This window comes from Falco peregrinus, chromosome 7 (assembly GCF_023634155.1).
Source record: "Falco peregrinus isolate bFalPer1 chromosome 7, bFalPer1.pri, whole genome shotgun sequence".
NCBI classification, from domain to species: Eukaryota; Metazoa; Chordata; class Aves; order Falconiformes; family Falconidae; genus Falco; species Falco peregrinus.
Window position 1 is genome coordinate 87,126,116 of NC_073727.1, and position 19,741 is coordinate 87,145,856.

General features: G+C 36.6%; 1 protein-coding gene across 1 annotated transcript in view; it reads right to left on the reverse strand.

Annotated features, from left to right (window-relative positions):
* MDN1 (midasin AAA ATPase 1) overlaps positions 1-19,741 on the reverse strand; it is a 103,902-nt gene that overhangs the window by 79,961 nt on the left and 4,200 nt on the right. Inside the window, exons 2-16 of the mRNA XM_055809860.1 lie at positions 17,842-18,068; positions 16,997-17,221; positions 15,338-15,445; positions 15,066-15,258; positions 12,935-13,147; positions 11,522-11,653; positions 9,881-9,984; positions 7,427-7,541; positions 5,006-5,199; positions 3,779-3,860; positions 2,907-3,002; positions 1,730-1,842; positions 1,052-1,200; positions 874-934; positions 83-294 (exon numbers count right to left, since the gene is read on the reverse strand). Coding sequence (XP_055665835.1) covers positions 83-294; positions 874-934; positions 1,052-1,200; positions 1,730-1,842; positions 2,907-3,002; positions 3,779-3,860; positions 5,006-5,199; positions 7,427-7,541; positions 9,881-9,984; positions 11,522-11,653; positions 12,935-13,147; positions 15,066-15,258; positions 15,338-15,445; positions 16,997-17,221; positions 17,842-18,068 — 2,224 coding nt within the window. The remainder of the gene's footprint in view (positions 1-82; positions 295-873; positions 935-1,051; positions 1,201-1,729; positions 1,843-2,906; positions 3,003-3,778; positions 3,861-5,005; positions 5,200-7,426; positions 7,542-9,880; positions 9,985-11,521; positions 11,654-12,934; positions 13,148-15,065; positions 15,259-15,337; positions 15,446-16,996; positions 17,222-17,841; positions 18,069-19,741) is intronic.

The following is a 19,741-nucleotide window of genomic DNA, read 5'->3' on the forward strand; positions in this document are numbered from 1 at the left end:
CAACAAAAAAATTCACCAGCATACCTACTCTTTGCAATGGTTCACCATTAATGATGTGTATTTGATCAGTCTGAATTCTCACCTGATGCATTTTCTTTTGCTTCCTTATTAACAGCAGATTTATGAATATGCTGCATTAGTTTTAGCAGATCATGCCAACGTTTCTGCCTGTAGCAGGTCTGAATGTGTCCCAAGAATGTCTGATTTTTCTTCCTAGAGAATGTCTGAGAGAAAAGTTCTTCAAAGGACTCTCGCAGAGGTAACCAGATCAGCTTGTTATCCACAGGCTTATAACTGAAGAGAAGCAAAAAAATAATTACTTATTTGTGACACAAGAACAAGAACTAGCATCTGTGAACTAAAAAACAAACCCAAACAAAAATACCAACAAACCCCCAAAACAAACCCAAAACAAAAAACTGAGTTACTGAAACAACACTGAAGGAACTCTGACTTCCCCAGTTACATCAGTGATGTAAAATTGCACATATTTAAATGCACCTTAAGAGGCAATCTTATAAAGACAGGACCACCCTGGTAAGTCAAATACTTTTACTACTACCAACCAGTATGTCCAGTGAATATTTCATTGTATTTATATTGAACAGCTTAGCCATTTTTAAAGAGACATTGGGTTGTACTTTTAAATGACTTCATCACATACACACATGTGCACACAATTCAGTGAAACTGCCTCTGTTCTTCAGCAAGGGCAACAAGGTTTCTCCATGCAAACGTGTTTAAGACATTTATGCTACATGAAACAGGTGTCTAAGAACAATTCTTTAACAACACAACAATATTTGTTAGAAGCTTGTTCCAATACTGCCAATTTGTTATGCAGAAGGCACAAAACAGTAGTCAGTGACTCACCCCCCTAACAGATCTGCTGTGTCACTTTGTTGGTTCATGTTGATAACCCTCAAATGGTGTCCTTGAAACAGAAATAGAAAGCACAATCAACTTGGGTTTGTTTTTTTTGTTTTGTTTTGTTTCTTTGTTCTTTTTAAAATCACCTTCGTATAAGTTACAGTCTTCACACTTTATTTACCAGTAATATGCGCAAGGTACTGAACAGTCGAGGTTTTGCCAGTTCCTGTTTCACCAACCAAAAGCACAGGCTCTCCTTTGACAACACAAACAGCAAGCTGTTCAATCAATACTGCAGATGGCCGTGTGGCAGCAAAGGTTTGTTTTGCTCTGAAAAAAACAAAGCAAGCAACTAAAAATCAGAATTTACCAAGGAGCTTGTTTCAAGAGGAGTGAGTGGTTGAATGTAGGGGTTTTTTTTCATTGAAAAAACAGGTTTGGGAAAATATAGTTCCAAGATATCCTTATAAGATACTTATTTTTCTCAAGATACAACCTAGAAATTCAGGTTTTCTAAAGAAATTCCTGTTCAGTGGAGTTACTGCCACATACTACAAAAATCTCCCTTTACAAAGATAAATTCATCAAATCTTGTAACAGCAGCTGTGGATCCACAGTGCTTTGAAGAAACTAATTCAACAGAAGCTGAAAATCTCCATGCTTTGACTGCCAGAAGTATGATGCAGACAGTCTTGAAGATACACAAGGTAAGACTTAGATCACAAGAGAAAGAACTCATCACATTCCTTTCATTATAGTGAGAACATCCAAATTCCACTTTTTAAATCCTATGACTTCCCATCTATTCTATTCCACCACAAAATATTTTGGTTCACGTGGAAACTACCACATATTCTACCTTTGTACAGTGAGAGCCTGGGTTTGCTTCTTCATGAGATGCACTCTTCCGACAGAGACTTCTTGTTCCCGTATTAGAATTTCTGGTTTATAGAGTTCACAGAAGAACTCTACCTGTGGAGCAAACATCAACATTTCCAATACTGATGTTGTAGGCAACATCGCACTAAGAACACCCATGCTATGCTACCAGTATTACTTTGCAGCAAGCTAACTTTTCATGGTAAGATTTTAGGTTTTGCAGGTTTTACATACTCATCACCTAAGACGATCATCTTCTGAGGACCTCAGAAGTGTTATCGCATGCACAAACAATGTCTTTCCATTTAATAACTTGGTAATGGGTCTACGTCTATGCCATTATATTTCTACTTCATCTACTTCCATGGTAGTTCAACTACATAAACCTGAACCTTGAAACAGTTATCTTTAATAATCAACAAACATCCCTCAAAAAAATCTTGTGTAAACATGGATATTTTGCCCTTGGCAGAGGACAATACACTCCTGTATTGAAATAATGTAAAGTAAGAAGAATAAACAGAAAAATCCATAGAAGATTCAAGGATCCACCTGTCCGCCCAGCTGGCAAGTTTTTCCATCTTAAAGTAACAAAGGAGGAAATTTTCTTTGCAATCAAACTTCTGTAGTCAGACATAGCTGACAAAGTAATGATTTTGTGTAATTCAGACATTTATATCCCACACTATTAATACATAGTTCCTAAGCTCTAGAGAGAGACTCGATTTTGGAATCAATGATTACAGAACAAGTAGTAAGGAAGATGATGTTTCTTTCTGATCTCTTCATTTAAGTGATTAAATTCACTGTAACCACCAAAGAAAAAACACATTCTTTACTGCTCTATGTATCTAGCAGTATCATGTGCTTAGGCAACAGTGCCTTTGTTCCAGCTGTGTGACCATTCTTTTGCCTAATGAGGCCATTTGCAATCTGAAACAGGTTCACCGGAACTTTCAGAGAAGAAAGCATAGCTGAAAATAAACAGGAGGAAAACATAGATCCTGTGATAGTACAGAGAGCAAAAAAAGCATTTGGAACAGAGAGATGGGCATAATTTTATGAAAAATAGCAGAACACATTCAAATTGATCACTAGAAAAATTGCAAGTTATGGAATATTACCAATAAACATAAGTTAATTATAGCTCAACTTACCTTTTTTTTGGAAATGTTTAATTTACTTCCAATAACTTTTGCCATTTTCTGTCTGCTCCCTTGGTTGGACAGCATAGCTGTGAAACAGTCCAATGCCTGTCAAGGGTAAACCAAACCAACTTCTTCAATACCAGTTTTGTATGATATCATCTGACAAGCGCCCTATCTCAATTTACACGAGCCCGAATCCAATCCAGCCATGGTAAATAACATTATTTCACTGTCCGCAGACTGAGTCAAGCAATGGAGTTCAAAAGGATCTAATAAAAACTTCTAGACTCTATAGTGTAGTGGATTTCTACTGAAAGAAAAAAACCTTTCAGCGCCCAGTCACAGAAGCTATTTTTAGACGAATGGACCAAAACTAAGAAGGAAGCAATGTTGTAAGACCTCACATCTTAGAACTACTTCTAACTGATGCACACCTGAAAAATTCCAAACCTGGAATATAAATTATGCATAGGAAAGTAGGAAAGAAGCCTCCTATTACAAGAAAAAGGAAAATTTAAAAATTTTACTCTTAGTCATATGCGATCCACACTATCAGTTAAAATTATGTTGTAGCATGCTGTTGATATGACAGCAGTAAGTCTGGATTGGCTTTCAGCACATTACCGAAAACAACCTTCCCAGTAGTAAGGAAAGCCTCCAACAGACGCATCATAAAAATTCCAACTATAGTCCAATTGCTTCAGATAAAACTAAACATCAACACATTCACTAAACACATAAGCATAACATAAAAAACCTAAACATAAACACATTCATTAAACATAAACTAAACATCTCACATTCCCAAACAGATTATTTTAAGATATGTGAGACAATGCTTGAATTTGGGTAAGCAATTTCTGGATCAAGTCTTACCGCACCTCCTGAAAAATATTCACTGCTGTTGTTGAAGAATTGCTGTCAAAGTTGTAAGCAATCCTGCCACACCAATTTAGTAAGTCTCTAAAAAGAAAACCAGAAAAAAATTTGTACAATCAAAACCAAGCCAAAAACACACAGTATCTTCTTTCACGTTCAGCTTCGGTCGTTATATTATCTTCTGGCAATTGCAAATTTAGTTGTTGTGCAAGTTGTACACGGGAAGACACATATAAGTAGGGTGCTAATTCTGAAGAGCAGCAGAGCACATAAAGACCAACAGTGTTGCTTTCAGATACATTGCTTAGAAAAAGATAATACATACTCTATTAAACCATAAAGTAATTACCAAATTGAAAAAATTCAAAGCAGCAAGCTCTTCATCCAGGAAGATATAAAACCCTATTTTTTCAAGATACTGAAAGATACTTCCAAGACAAGCATGTGGGTGTTTTCTACCACTTTTCAAGACTCCTTATCAACAATAAAATTTTAAAAGACAAGAAAAAGGAAACATCTAATCCTAGAAAAACAACTGCTGTTTCAAAACTAGTGGCATTCTTATGCTTCAAAAATATTAAGATACTACCCACACCTAGTATTTACTGACTAGTTCACAAAGCACTACTGGTTACAGAAATTCCACGAGTAGAATTAACATTTGTTACGAGACTAAGAAATAACTGAACACGAAGCTGCATTTCGTCATAAAAATTCTGAAATTAATAGTACACTACAGATACGATTATTTTCAGTCATCTAAGTTAGAATGCTGTGTCTAATATGAAATTATCTAGATGAGCAAATATATACTATTACTGAAAACATCATGTGCTAGCTCTTGTGAGAACATTACATAGTCCATTTCAATTCTTAGCTAGAACTGATATTTTGTGTTAAAATTAACAGAAAAATAATTCATATGGCTTGATACCAAATTAGCAGCACATATGACAAAAGATACACTTTTTCATCACACCCCCCACAAAAGGATAGCAAACAGGGAGTCCTAAATAATTCACATTGAGGTTTTTTTATAACATAATCATATTTTCAAATGAAAAATGGATTTTCCCAGCTTTTATGAAATTCCAGTTTAATTTCTCAAACTTTTATCACTATTTAAAAAAAACCCAAAACCCAAAAAACAAACAAACAAAGATAAATCCTTCTATCTCTACAGCTAGATGACTAAACTTCCTTCAAATAAACATATAAGAAAAGGCAACCTTAGAGATAGTTCTCTTCCTTCCAGATTCGGTTTCTTATTTTCTGATCTTGATTCTGATGAGTCTTCTGGTATGTGCCTGGAGCCAGAAACACTGTTTTCTGATGCCTGATACTTATCTCCTGTAAGGTGAATGTAAATGTCTAGCAAGTGATCGGTTACAAGAGCAAGGCTGGGGTATCTCCTTTGAAGAACCTGAAAAAAAATATTAAAAAGAATAATTTAAATCTTTAGCACCAAAAGTAAACCATCAGCCCCCCAGTTTTCACAGAATATACTTCAATAGATACTCAAGCTAGCAAGCTGCGCAAACCCACCCTCTTGGAATCTCTCATATGAAGAAAATGAAAGTTATTGTGATTGGCATGATATTGATTTGGATGTCAAGAGTTAATTTTGTCAACTCAACTCTACCACAATTAATTTAATACAGTTGCACAAGTACCAACAGTAAGAACAAAAAGTACATTCAACCTTATCTAAACTCAAATCATGACCATACAACTTTACAACTGATAACAGAAGTTCTTACCTCCTGTCCTTTTTATGACTGAACTTTTTTTTTAGAATTCAAGTTGTCTATTCACTGTGCTGACAAAGACACATTAAGGGACTAATTTTTCTTCTGTAATTTCCTTTCAGCTCAGTTCTCTCCACTAAAGTTTGCCAACCAAAATTATTGCTTTACCAAAATAAGCTTTTCACAGATACAGGCCAAGAACACTGGTCCTACTGTGGCAGACTGACTTAAGACTACACAGAAGAACATGAGTCTATTTTCAAGAGAAGAACATGGGTGTTTTCTACCACTGTCTCTTCTACTACTACAGAATTTTACTACTACTACAGAATTCTACTACTACAGAATACACAGCCTTCGATTTATGTATTTTTGTGACTTAGGTTACAAAGTTACAAAAAAGAACAGCAAGAACTTAGTGGTGACACATGTAGCACTGAAGCTTCCTTTTTTCTTAAGGTTTTGACATTCAAGTTTTACTTCAATACTGACCCTTTCTGGAGGTCGTCTTCAACATCAGTTTGGCCAGATAGCCTTTTTGAACACTGCAGCTGTGAGCTTCCTAGAATTCCTGGACACATTAATCTATTTGCAGTAGAAACAACCACAGCACACAAGCACGTATCTCCAAGCAAACTGTCTGCAGAGGCCTTCCTATTAATCTACTTGATTCTCCTCCAACAAAATCCACAAGTATAAACTAAGTGCTGTTCTTGCCCCATTCCTGACAATTAGCTGACAACAAAATGGAAAAAGACACAGATATTTAAGATCAACCATAACTGTGCTGGCTGCTGAACAAATCTCAAGGAGTGAAGGAATACTACTGAAAGTCTGTCTTCTTCATCCTAGAAAATACAGAACTTTCTCATCAACTCCTCTGCGAGAGACTATTCACCCATTTTTCCCTTAGGCAAGGCTCTTTTTAAAAGCAAATCCTATTCTGAGCTTCATATCACAAAGAGAATCTCTATAGAATTCCATTTTCATTTAAGCCCAGGGCTTCTTTAATGTTTTGAAGGACTACACAAAGCAAACACTTCCTAGAGATGTTAACAAAAGATGTCAATAGAAACAGTTACTTGTAATTGATAACTGACCTACTATTTTTCATCTCAAAGCTTAGAAGTCATGATTAGAGTAAGCTCAATTTTTTTTCCTTTTTCTCTGGTTTTAAATCTGTAGACTACAAAATGGCAAAATATTTTGATTCTTAGACCAATTCAAAGCAGAACTGTGTTTGTGAAGGCGAGTTCTAGGGATCTTTGCCCAACCCACTTCAAATTTTCCTGATCTTAGAATTATTTAGGTTGGAAAAGACCTTTGAGATCATCAGATCCAACCGGTAACCAGAATTGCCGAGTCTACCACTAAACCATGTCCCTAAGCACCACATCTACACATTTTTTTTAAATGCCTCCAGGGATGATGATTCCACCACCTCCTTGGGCAGCCTGTTCTAATGCTTGACCACCCTTCCAGGGAAGAAATTTTTCCTGACATCCAATCTAAACCTCCCCTGATGTAAAAAGAGGCCATTTCCTCTTATCCTGTTGCTTGTTACTTGGGAGAAGAGACCGACCCCCACCTGCCTACAACCTCCCTTCAGGCATCTGTAGAAAGCGATAAGGTCTCCCCTCAGCCACCTCCTCTCCAGGCTAAACAACCCCAGTTACCAGGTGCTCCTCATAAGACTCATTCTCTAGACCCTTCACCAGCTTCGTTGCCCTAAAATGATGAACTGCCCACCATTTACTTCAAAATTGGCAGGATAAATCTGAAATTATAAGTATGTATTGTGTAACCTGGGAGATAAAAATCAGTATCAAATTTATTACTGGAAAACATTTATTATCCTCAAGTGAAAAAATTATTCACACACAATAGAGAAACACATCATACCTCCTTGAGTTCTTCTTTGCTCATGCTGTCCAGATGTATTTTAGTCCAATATTTGTCCAAAAGAGCAGCATGGCTGCTTTGCTGCCTGTACCAACCTCCACCACAACTGAATATCCTAAAATCAAAACAATATGAAGAAACACACCACACTGTGTCTTGCTGAAGAATTCAACATTTTCAGTGCATTCTTGTGCATCAAAGAACATGTTACACACTGCGGCTACAGCGTAATGCACATGCATAGAACACCTAGTGTTTGTCACTGTACCTGTCACACAACCTACCTTGCCTATCTCTGCTTTTCAAATTATCTGTTATCAGTGCTTTTTCTGCTGTAGTACCAAATCTAGAGATACTTGCAGAAGGATAACTGACAGTAAGTTTTTCAGAAGCAACATACAGAACACTTTGTACAGAGAGAAGCCTGACAGAAGTAGCCTGGGAAATATCTTCCACAGATCCTAAGAGGTCTGTGCTCTATTGCAGAGATGCAGGAAAAGCAATGTCCAGTCCCTGTCCCTCCACAGTCTTTCCTGATTATTTTGCCTCAATCTTCAGGCTCACAGTCTTTTCAATTATATATTTTGTTCCAGTTTTGTTTTTTCTTTTTTCGTTGCACAAATAACTATGCAGCCACGTGTTTATACTGACTGTGCAAAGCATTAGTCATTGGGTTTGTGGTTTGCTTCTTATCTTCTGGTGGTTTTTTGTTTGGTTTTTGGTTGTTTTGTGGTGTTTTTTAATTAAAATAATATTCCACAGCTGTAAACTGCAACAGACTTACTGAATCTGCTCTTACAAGCCCAATGGAAACTATAATTTGCTGCTATACAAACGGTTGACCACTGTGCTGGTTTTGGCTAGAACAGTCGATTTTCTTCATAGTGACTGGTATGGTGCTATGTTTTGGATTTGTGACCAAAACTGTTGATAACACAGGGATGCCTTAGTTATTGCTGAGCAGTGCTTGCACAGAGTCAAGACCTTTTCTGCTTCTCACCCCACCCCACCCCACCAGTGAGCTGGCTGGTGGTGCACAAGGAGCTGGGAGGGGGCACAGCTGGGACAGCAGACCCCAGCTGACCAAAGGGATGTGCCATACCGTATGATGTCATGCTCAACATATAAAGCTGAGGGAAGGAGGAGGAAGGCAGAGGGGACATTTGGAGTGATGGCATTGTCTTTGCAAGTAACCATTATGCATGATGCAGACCTGTTTTCCTGGAGATGGCTGAACACCTGCCTGTCAACAGGAAGTGGTGAATGAATTCTTGATTTTGCTGTGCTTGTGCACACACCTTTTGCTTTACCTATTAAACTGTCTTTATCTCAACCCATGAGTTCTCTCACTTCTACTCTTCTGATTCTCTCCCCCATGCCACTGGGGGCAGGACAGAGCAAATGACCGTGTGGTGCCTAGTTGCTGGCTGGGGTTAAACCATGACAATCAAGTACACAGATGAAGAAAATCTTAGGAGACGAGGCAACCAAAAGAGAGAGGGATCCAAAAGACTCAGTTCCAGAAGAAACAGATCAGATAAATAATAATAATAAAAAAAATTATGGAAGGAAGACAAAAGCAGAAAAATTTGTTAAAGGCTTTGAAGGAAGCTACAAAGCATTTGAAAAGCATGTACCCATTCTCCTTCTAGATATCCTTACCTTCAATCTTGATACAATATTATGTCTTAATACACAAGAAGACATTTATAGACATCTGATGCATGAGCCATTAATACAGTGAAATTGTCAGGGACAATACCTTCGATTTTTTTCTGATTAGAAAACATTACAAACATCCACAAGACTTTCACAAATCAGATTTTCTTAAAAAAAAAAATGTTTATTTCTTTTTTTTCATTAATCCCAAATAAAATAACTTTATCTTACTTATTATAGATGCAGGGTTCAGTTAAAATTGTTCATGAAACTCTTAAAAAAAACCCACAACCTTCCAGGGAAAACACGTATATAACTGCTCAAGCAGGTGGAATAAAAAAAAAATAAATAAACCGCAGCAAACTAACCATTCAGTAGTCAGACTACCAACTACCCAAAGATCAGCACAGCTAAGAATTATTTTTACACAGGTGCTGTTAAAACTAGCAAGTTAAGACACCTTGTGGATATCTATCATAAGCCTTCTTCACACAGTAATTCCTGAGAGTAGTGTTTTGTTTTGGAAAGGGGTGGGTTTTGTAGGGTTCCCCCCAGGAAGTTTCATTCCTTCAGCCTTGTTGAAGTGACCTTTCTGTACAAAGGCTGGATTCACCCAGCAGTAATATAAGCTGCCCTAAATTTTAAAAATCCCTTTCACAATTTCTAAGGCTTCTATTATTTGTTGAACAGAAATTGCTAAAACACTGCTGCTCAAGTACCTTGAATGCTTCCTCTGTCTTTGATTTTAAAATAGGACACCCATGCTTTTAACCTCATTTAACTTTACAAGCCTACCTCCTGGTTGCAAAAAACTGGAATCCCGATGCTACTTTTAAACAGTCACCACGACCAGGAATCAGCAACTCTCTTTTTTCCAGAAGAGGAATAAGCACAGAGATCTGAAGAAGAGAAGAAAATTTATAAAACTTTTTTGTGTGTGAAACTTTAACAGACAGCACACCCATTCAAACTCATTTCACATTGGAGATGCTAGACCATTTACAGCGAGCACAACTACATTGTTAGCAAATGTTGTTCCTGCAGACTGCGCTTCCAAGTGACACTAACAAGAATTGCAGAGTCCCTCGTAATTTCAATCAGCAGTGGAAGTCACAGGTGTAATGCTTACCTATCTTCTTTCTCCTGTATCCAGATTTAATGATAAGAGAATGGAAATTACAGTCTTTACACTACAAGTCCAAATCAAAACTATTTCTTTTGAGTTGCCAAATGAAGTATTAGACACTTGCATATCAGAAGCCTTATTTTCTCTATCTGCCTGAACAAAGATGACCTGCATCTCAAAGATGTCATTCTCAAATATCAACATTTTCCACCTTATACCCTGGTATCCCCAGGAAAATTTAGTATCTGTTTAAAGAATCTATTTTTCCATGCAGAAGGACAGTAATAATAATGGAAGGAAAAAAGGGAGATAGGACCACAACGACCCCTCAGCACAGGAGGCAGCAAGTACGGGGACTTTGATATGGAGAAAGGAGACAGGATGCCTGCAGGGAGGACCTGAAGAAAGGGAGAGATGAATGCAGGACACTACTACCCTACTCAGGGCATCCTTATGAGTGCAATGAGCAGAGTCCACAGAAGCAAGTAAGTGCATGACCCTCTGGCAGTGAAAATTGTCTAGTATATACAAGCAGTATTTCTTGGCTTTCTTATAAATTCCCTATATTTCAGAAGCCTAGAACCCAATGAACAAGCTGTCAGGTTATTTAGTCACACAAAGGATGCTTTACAGAACAGATATGAAAGAAAACCACTATCTGTGGAACGTTCAGCAAGCTTATACAGCAAAATGTCTCTATGACATTGTTCTTGCAGAAGACATGCTTTCAGCAACCATTACTTCAAAAAGGAAGGATGACAGTCTAACTAGTCGTTCTGGAGCTGGAAACAGGAAATCTGTTAAAACCTATACTGCTTAATGTAACAACACATTTTTAATATCTAAGCCAGAGGTAAGAAAGGTGTAAGAAAAAAAACCACAACCAAACAAGATAAAACAAAAAACCCTACACAACAAAACGCTAAAAAAAAAAATACCTTATTAACAGCACCACTTTAATACAATGACAATACTCTGTGGTGTTTGGGACCCTTGGTTTTCTTCAAATATTTAAACGTGATTTAAAAGACACATAGCTCACTATCAGTGTCAATCCAAAATCTTCAGAATGAAATCTGGCATGAATGGCAGTGTCATGACTACTCTAAAACAATGATAAAAACTAATGCCATATGCTAATACACGACCAAAGACAGACAGGTTAATTCTTTCTAATCCCTTTTAAAGTGGCATTATTTTGAGCATGCTGCTGCAGAACTCATGGTGATTAGACTGCAGAAATTACTAGTACAGGCCTTAAGACCAGTACTTTACAACCAGCACCTTACAACCAGCATGAACCTACGTACCACATCCAGAGGAGCATAATCAATATCCTCCAGAAGTATCCAATGACCTTTGGTAACAGCTTGTGTCAAGGTTCCAGGCTGCCACACAAACTCCCCTGGCACATCTGTACAACGATACATACCAAGCAGCGTCTGTGACAGAAACAATCAGTAAATTAGAGACCTGTTCGTTACATCCCTTAAAAACTCGGGAGTAAAAACTTACAAAAAATGACTGAAGCTGATACATAGGTAACACTTACTTAACCTGCACATTATTAAAAAATCCATCTGGTAATCTGTGCTCAGTGTTATGCTTTTTTAAATTAAGAAGAAAAATTATCATAGACGTGGAAAGGTGAAACAACCGAAACCTAGTAATTAAAATAGAACCAGGTAATTGGAAGTGAACTTACAGAGCTGTGCCACCATAATTAACAATCAACAGTAACATAACAAACTGTCTAGGGTTGCACTAAACATTAGTTTACATTTTTGAAAAGTCTGTGACTAGGCTAATAAGAGGAATTGTAAATCAAGTTATTCAAAGATTCAAAATCACTCAAGTCTTGCTTCTCCAAAAAGTTCTAACTTCTACATTTAAGCATTCCTTAAATTATTAAGTTTATGGTTTCACTGTTACATATTTTGTACCTTGAATTTTATCACTTTTTATTAATATGGTGGTCTTACTCATGTATATATGAAGATATTCCTGTGAAGAACAGTTGTGAAATGGTGAAATCGGCTGTGCTTATGCATGCTAATAAAAACCTTCAGATAGCACTTCTGGTAGATACCAACCACACTGGAAAACTAAACACAAATTAAGCCAAAACCCATAAATCAATTCAAGCTCGAAAGATATATATGCAAAACCAGAAGAATGTGAAATTATTTTCACCTCTGGTTTTGTCACTACAGGTAGAGCTAGATTGCTATTATTTAAGTTCAAGTGTCCTCAGCATCACAGGATATCACTTCATCTCACCTTTACTGCAAAAAATTGGCATCAGATTGAACTGATTACTAGCTCACTTAAACTGAAATAAAAGTGTCCATACAGCCTTTGGCACCAGCTTGTGTCATTCTAGACTAATTTTTTTCCCCAATGCAAATCAATTTTTTTAATGGAGAAAAAAATAAGTAAATAAAATCAATAGGGCTCTTCCACACAGAAAAACCTGATAAAGTATAATCCGAACGAAACAGAAACAGCACAATTACGCACAGAATTTAAAACCTACTCAAGCTTAACTGTGACTTTTCTTCACATTTATTTATTCTCATCAATAGTAAGACCAATACTACAGAGTTGGGTATTGTGAGGTCTTTGGGCAAAAAGTTTAACATTATCTTATTAGAAAACTAAGTGCATGCTTTAAGTAAAAATTACGTCTGATCATCCAGCCATAAAACAACTTCATAAGTTACCTTACTATCAGTTTGATCCCCAAGCTGGACTTTCAAAATATGAGGAGGCTTTGCTCTTCCTGTAACAGCTGCTAAATATTCAATTAAAGAAGTTTTGCCACATCCTATTGGTCCTTCTAATAAAACAGGGCTCTGATATGCTACAGCAATAGCAAGGTTTTGAAGATTTGTGAAGACAGATTCAACCAAAACAAAGTGGCTGGTGTCATTTTCCTGTTCAAACATAAAATCTGAGTTACAACACTGAAATTGTTACTTTTTTTACAGGTTGTATAACAATTAGGAAAGTAAGTCTGACAACTAGAAAATTTTGGCCTGCAGATCTGTCAACACATATCAAATAAAATACAGGGTTCTAAAGCTGTATTTAATGACAGTATTTAAATAGATTTCATCAGAAACTTATTATAGGTGAAACACTTAATAGAAGTATATGTACAATGTATTCCCAAAGGAAGTTCACACTAAGATGTCAGTACAGGCACAGTAACTATTCAATCATAATACACGTCAATCAAATACAATTTGCAATATAAGTGAAATTAAGTCATCGGAATGGATCCAAATCACAGGACAAATCAAACAGCAGTTAGATTCAGACGATACAAGTGTGAATATTAACTGTTGTATTTACTTCTTTTTGCACAGGCCAAAGCATAAGATCATTAAACTCAGTGCATGAAAAAGAGAGGTAAATTCAGTAAGAATTATTTTCTTTAAAATGCAATGAATGTACTTTATTGAACGGTAATTAATCAATGCTACAGATACTCTCTATGTATTACAACTCTACTACAGTCACTTATATATCAATATACAGCACAAAAATGAGTGCTTTCCTGCTAAAAGGCGCAGAGAAAAGAAAGTACATACTGCACAGAAACAAGTGTCTTGTATGGACGTTTCATCTTCTTTTCAGATAGAATTTTGTGTACTTCTCTGGTAATAATGCTAGTTTTTAAGAGCACCTGCTTTCCCCTCAGTTTGCTCCTACCTCTTTGTCAGACCTCCTCAGCTGTTAACTGGAGGCTTATCCTGTGGCTATCAAAAAAATAAAAGCAAGCCTTTTTGGAAATTCTCTCCTTCCTCATATACTAAGAGTATTTTTTCAGCAATCCAGTTTATAATATGGCCTAGCTTCAGCACAGCTGCAGGAGCAATGACACTAAGTAAGAATCTCCTTAAATATCTCTTCCATTTCCCCTGCTGCAACACATTTCAAAACAGATACTCAATCCTGTAAAAAAAGCTAGAATATAGCAAATTCAACTACAGAAGTTGTGAGGTGGGGGTGGGAAGGAATTTGGGAAGTAATTTCTTTCCTTGCTTCTGCTAGTCAAGGAATTCTGACCATTGGTAGTCTTCATTCATTTCTTTCTTCACTGGTACGTTTTTGTCAGTGTTGCAAAATTAGATAGAAATACCCAGCTAAAACTGTACCTAAATGAGAAAACCAGTCAAGAATACTGGCTGCAGCTACGAAGAACAACCTGCACACTTCAAGATGAACAGCCTCTCAAGAGCAAAAAGGTTAAATACTGTTTGCTCAAAAATGTTTATGCCTTTAATGGACTTCCTAAAAACTATAAGGCACTACATTCTGCATTACATTTCACTCAAGTGGAGAAAGTAAGTTCTTGCTCACTTACTCTCTCCTTTTTCTGCCTTCTAGAAGAGTAAGTAGCAGCCTTGTTTTCTTTTAAGAGAAGAACTAAGAATATGCTTGCAGAAAGACTGTTTATAAGAAATCTGTATAGCACAAAAAACAGCTTCATGTAGGTAAAACAAACTGTACCAGATCCTGGCTTTACTCAGCTATGGAATACCACCCTAACTTGGACTGCAGATACATGTATTTTTTGGTAGTATGTGTGTAAGAACTGCTACGTTAAGATAAAATGAACAGCATTATCACACCTTTGTTGCTTCATTCCACTGCAGAGCTTCCTTGCAACATCTGTATCATGCAACACTAGCTTACAGCACACATCAAGAAACTAAACGATACTACAAGGTCATGTGTGTATCTCAATACCATTTAAGCAGGAACTATTCACCACATTTAGGGATTCAATCAAATGAAAAAGCATAAAAAGTACAAACTTAACCCTCTCAAACCTAGGTTACATACCTGCTCTTCAGAATCAAGTTGTAGTCTAGGCAGCACAATACCACATACAGATACTACATTTGCAGAGAGGTCGCCCAATACAATATGTCCTTGTGTATACTGCAGTTCTTTCTCCTTTTGCCAAAATGAGGAGTCTGGATTGGCCAAAACAAGGGCTTGCTCCACTTTCTGCAGCTGAGATTCTTCTAGTAGCCTGTGAAATCAGTGTTTATTTATTCAACTGAAAGTCATCAACAAAATTAAATAGTGTTCAAGATTTTAAAAGTTCTTACTTTAGTCTGAAATGTATCAGCTCCTCAGCACTGAATATTTTCTTCAGGAAAGATAATTTATGTTCATCATTCATGCATGTAACCAGAGCAAGACAGTTTGAAGTATACCTAAAAATTATATTTAGAACATAACATGTCAAAACTGTCTTAAGAGATTTAGTTTGACAACTGTCATTTGCAAACCAAAACATCAAGTTTGGAAAAATACACTGAAAATTTTCTTACTAAAATTATTTTAGTGCTGTGCTTACCATTCTGTAAGATTAGACAAATATCTCAGAATTGAAAAAAGCAATTCTATCACAGCATACTTTACCATTTATACACCAACTTGCTAACCTTTCTCTGAAGGACTGAATGATCAACAGAAATATAGTAAAGGACAGCACTTTCCCAAATAAATGAAGGTTAATGTATGAGACTATGAAAATCAGGTTTTCTTTGCCTGGCTTCTCTTTCAATTTCTACCATCCCCCTTTCAAAATTGCTTTCCATTTCATACTATTTCTAAAATAACCATAACACAATGAACTCAAGACTAAGTGCCAAAAGAAGCCAACTCTTAAGTCTTCACTTCATTACTACAAAAAACTGTTTTGCAACAAAATGACATTTAATACAAATCATAAACCACTTCTCATTTATTTTATCACTGTTTTACCTTCCAAGAACAAAGCTTTCAATGACTTCAAGGGTGGAGAATGGGGAGGAAAAAAAAGAGTTGCCATAAGATGACTGGTTCAGGACAAAATTTAAAAGTCAGCTCATTTACTTAAGGTTATTAGCTGAACACCAGATAAACCAATTCCAGTCAATTAAACATAAATTCTATTCCTTTTTCTAAGATATCTAAGTGTATGTCACCCTGAAGAGCTTCAGCAATGGCTGATAGATTTGACATCACTATTGTTCCTGCCCTTCCTAAATTATACACCTAATTTTAAATGGTGTGTTACTAATGTAATTCTGAATTTATGTTTAAAAACCACAAAGACTATTAAAGACCTTTTCTTAAATAAATATGAGGCATTATCAATACTACCACTCACATAACTAAGGCAGATCATGTGACTACGTTGAAGCCCTTGCAGGCAGACACCCAACATAAAACATTTAACCAAAACCACATGCAAAGTTTGCAACAAGGCCAGTTAGGAAGTGTAGCTTAAACAAGCCAAGCTTTACAGTGACCGAGATGGTTTTCTTCTGTTGCTTGTATATAGACAACTCAGTAACGTGTCAATGCAGAACAGTATAACATATCATCGTGACGTAAGTTAGAGTGAGAGTAGGTCCATCTCCACTTTTTTCTAGGAACACATGCTAGAATGCATGCAATACACAACAGGCTTACAGTAGAAGTGAAGTGATAAATTCACCATCTCCCATGCATCCAGCTTGGGTAAACTGAAGTTATTTCAAAAGATTCTCCAGAGCATAGCTTTAAGCATAACTAAGAGCTAGCCTGCATTTCACTCTGTAATACATCACTACAGGTTTCAAAAGATCACCTAAGAAGCACTGGTACGGATATCATCAGTACAGATTTTGCTGGTATTATTTGAAGATTCTTTTTTACTTGGACATGAACATTGTTAAATAAAATTCAAGATACAGATACATCTTTTCAATGGAGAAGATCTGTGGGTTTTAACTTACCAACGGACTAAAGTGTCATGACTCCTGAGAAGTGGAATACACACACTCCAGTCCCATAATTCCCGGAAAACTGATGGCTCCTTTTGTAAAAATCTATAGGCCGCCTCCATGAGGTCCCGTAACTTCATTCGTCTGCGCCCATATCGGACTGTGTTTGCATCTGAGCTCTCCAGGAAAAGCCTCTGGAAAACCGGTGATGTATTTTCAAAATATCTTAAAGCAAATCTTTAGGAGAAAGAGACAGAGAAAGAGATGAAACAGACATCTAAGCCAGAGGAAAGGAAAAGATGGCACTAACAAAAATGTCAGGACAGAGGTCCTGAGACAGTAACTGACAGTATACTGAGAACTAAGGCCTATATTTAACTTCATCAACACTTGGGAAAGCCAACCAGTTCAGCAATCAGCTGACAACTTATACTTGACCTTATCAGAAATCATTAGTTAATTATCAAGGAGAAATAGTACAGCCTTTGGTGAAATCTCTTTGATTGCTCTTGTGTACTGGGAAAGTAATACTGATTCCTACTTACATAGCTTTGTATTCTACTGGCCTACAGGTCTAATCATAAATGCAGAGATTTTGGTTGTGAGCAATTTTCACGCCAGCTGTTTTGCTTTTCTTTTGATCATTAAGATTAACATCACATTAGATCTTACAACAAAATTTAATTTTAAGCTGTGTTTAAGACTTGCATTTTCCAAATCATTCTTTCAATTCAAAACACATCTGTTATTGCAGGAGACAATCCAAATTGTAACACCACCTCTCATCACTGTTGAGCACTGACAAGCATATATATTCCCTAAGCTCAAATGCTGAACGGAGACATTACATTACTCACGGCAAAACATCAGGGTGGTTAGCAACCAGCTTGCTCATCGCAACACACAGCCTTTCATGCCGATCATGGTTGATTTGGCCACCAGCTTTAATGGCTTCTGCATTTCTTTCCAGCAAATCCAACAAGATTGGCCGAACTTGACGGCCGATCAGTAGAGTACATTCTTTATCCAGTAATAACTGTGCTAAAGCATCAAGGATGCATTGCCGATCCTGCTGAGTCCAAATCTAGAGGAATGGAAAGTAACAACAGGTTTTAATGGGAACTGATTTGGACTTTTAATATCGGAACTATTCATGCAGGATTTACAGTGAATTCTACAGGAATAAATCTTTCAAAAAACCAGAAGAGAGTCCAAAACTCCCAATGGAAGTACTTACTTGATACAGCTCTCCATATTTAAAAAACTTGGGTAACAGAATGAGCGACATGCAGAATGACACACTAAATAGGAATTACAAAAAAGTGCCAAAATCCTAAATTGTATTTTACAGATGAAAGATAAGACAAATAATTTTAAATACTTTTTTAAAGAAAAAAAATGGGAAAATGTTGTAACAACTAACACATCTTTGTTAATAGAATTCCTGCTGATTTTAACAGTTCAGTCTCACGAGAGCCACAACACATCTAAGAATTAGAGTTCTTAAAAAAAGTTTGAGTTGCATTATATTCACTATCTCTCTTTAAATAAAGAACCATTCAGTCAATCATGATTACAGCCTGTTCCACATTCTTCATAGCAATTATAGCGAGCAATGCTCGACAAGCAGCAGCATGTATTCAGTTTTGAAGTTGAGATTATTTTTTCTTACTTTTATATAAAAATTGAACTTTTGTGTAAAACAAAATATTAGGCTTTAAAATAGATGGAAAACATATTCACATCTGCTAGGAAAAGAAAGTAAAACAAAAAACTCAACACCCCCCCCAGACTCTCCCCCACATCCCCCTCAACCTTCTTAACTTTGTTACTGAAGAAAAACAACCAATTTCTTGTGTCTTATGCTTACATTTCTCTGGTCTTTGAGCTCACGTTATTATCCACCTCCATGATGTTTAGTATATAATGCAGCATAAGTAATTCTGATTTGTGACGAATCAGGATTATGAATTTGCATTGTAGCAGTTTTGCTCTTAACTTTGACGCTCCACTCTCTCCCCAGCCTTGCTGACTGAACCCTTATCCTATCAAGACTATTTTATCTTTCTTGGCAAACAGTGGTAAATACAGCTAGGCAAGGCAGCTCTCAAAACAAAACAAGCACTTACTAAAACTCCTACAGAAATATTCTGTGATTCAGGTAGTCTTTCATTTTAGCAAAATGTGCAGCCAATTTCTGCTTCTCCTAGACTTTTGTTAGTCAGGTAAAACCTTCTCCTGAGGCTGCAGATAGGATGGTTCCATTGTTACAAGTAAGACTGCAGAGGTCCTACAGGTTGCCTTTGAAAAGAGTGACCTCCTAAGCTTACACCACTGTCACGCATACTTGTTCAAGTTCCTTGCGTCTCTTTCTGAATTTGGAAAGATATTCATTCCCTAATAGCACATTAAGAAATCAGGGAAACTGCAGTATATACAATACAAACATCAAAACCACCACATTAATTGCAGCAGTTTATTACGTGCTTTGTGTTTATTTTTATGAAACATGATACAAGTTTATCTTCCTTTCATCCATGAGATCAGCATCAAAAATAATTTAAAAAATGGAGCTGAAGGTCTGCATTCATCACAAAGCAAACAAGACACTGTTCATTAGAAAGGATCAGATTCTGAGTGGCAAAATGATTGACAGGCTGTTCAAAGGCAGCAGGGCTCAAAAAAATTGAAGGAAGTCCACTGTAAAAAAAAGTATCTTCAATTTCCAAATCAATTACATCTTTCGCTACCCAAACA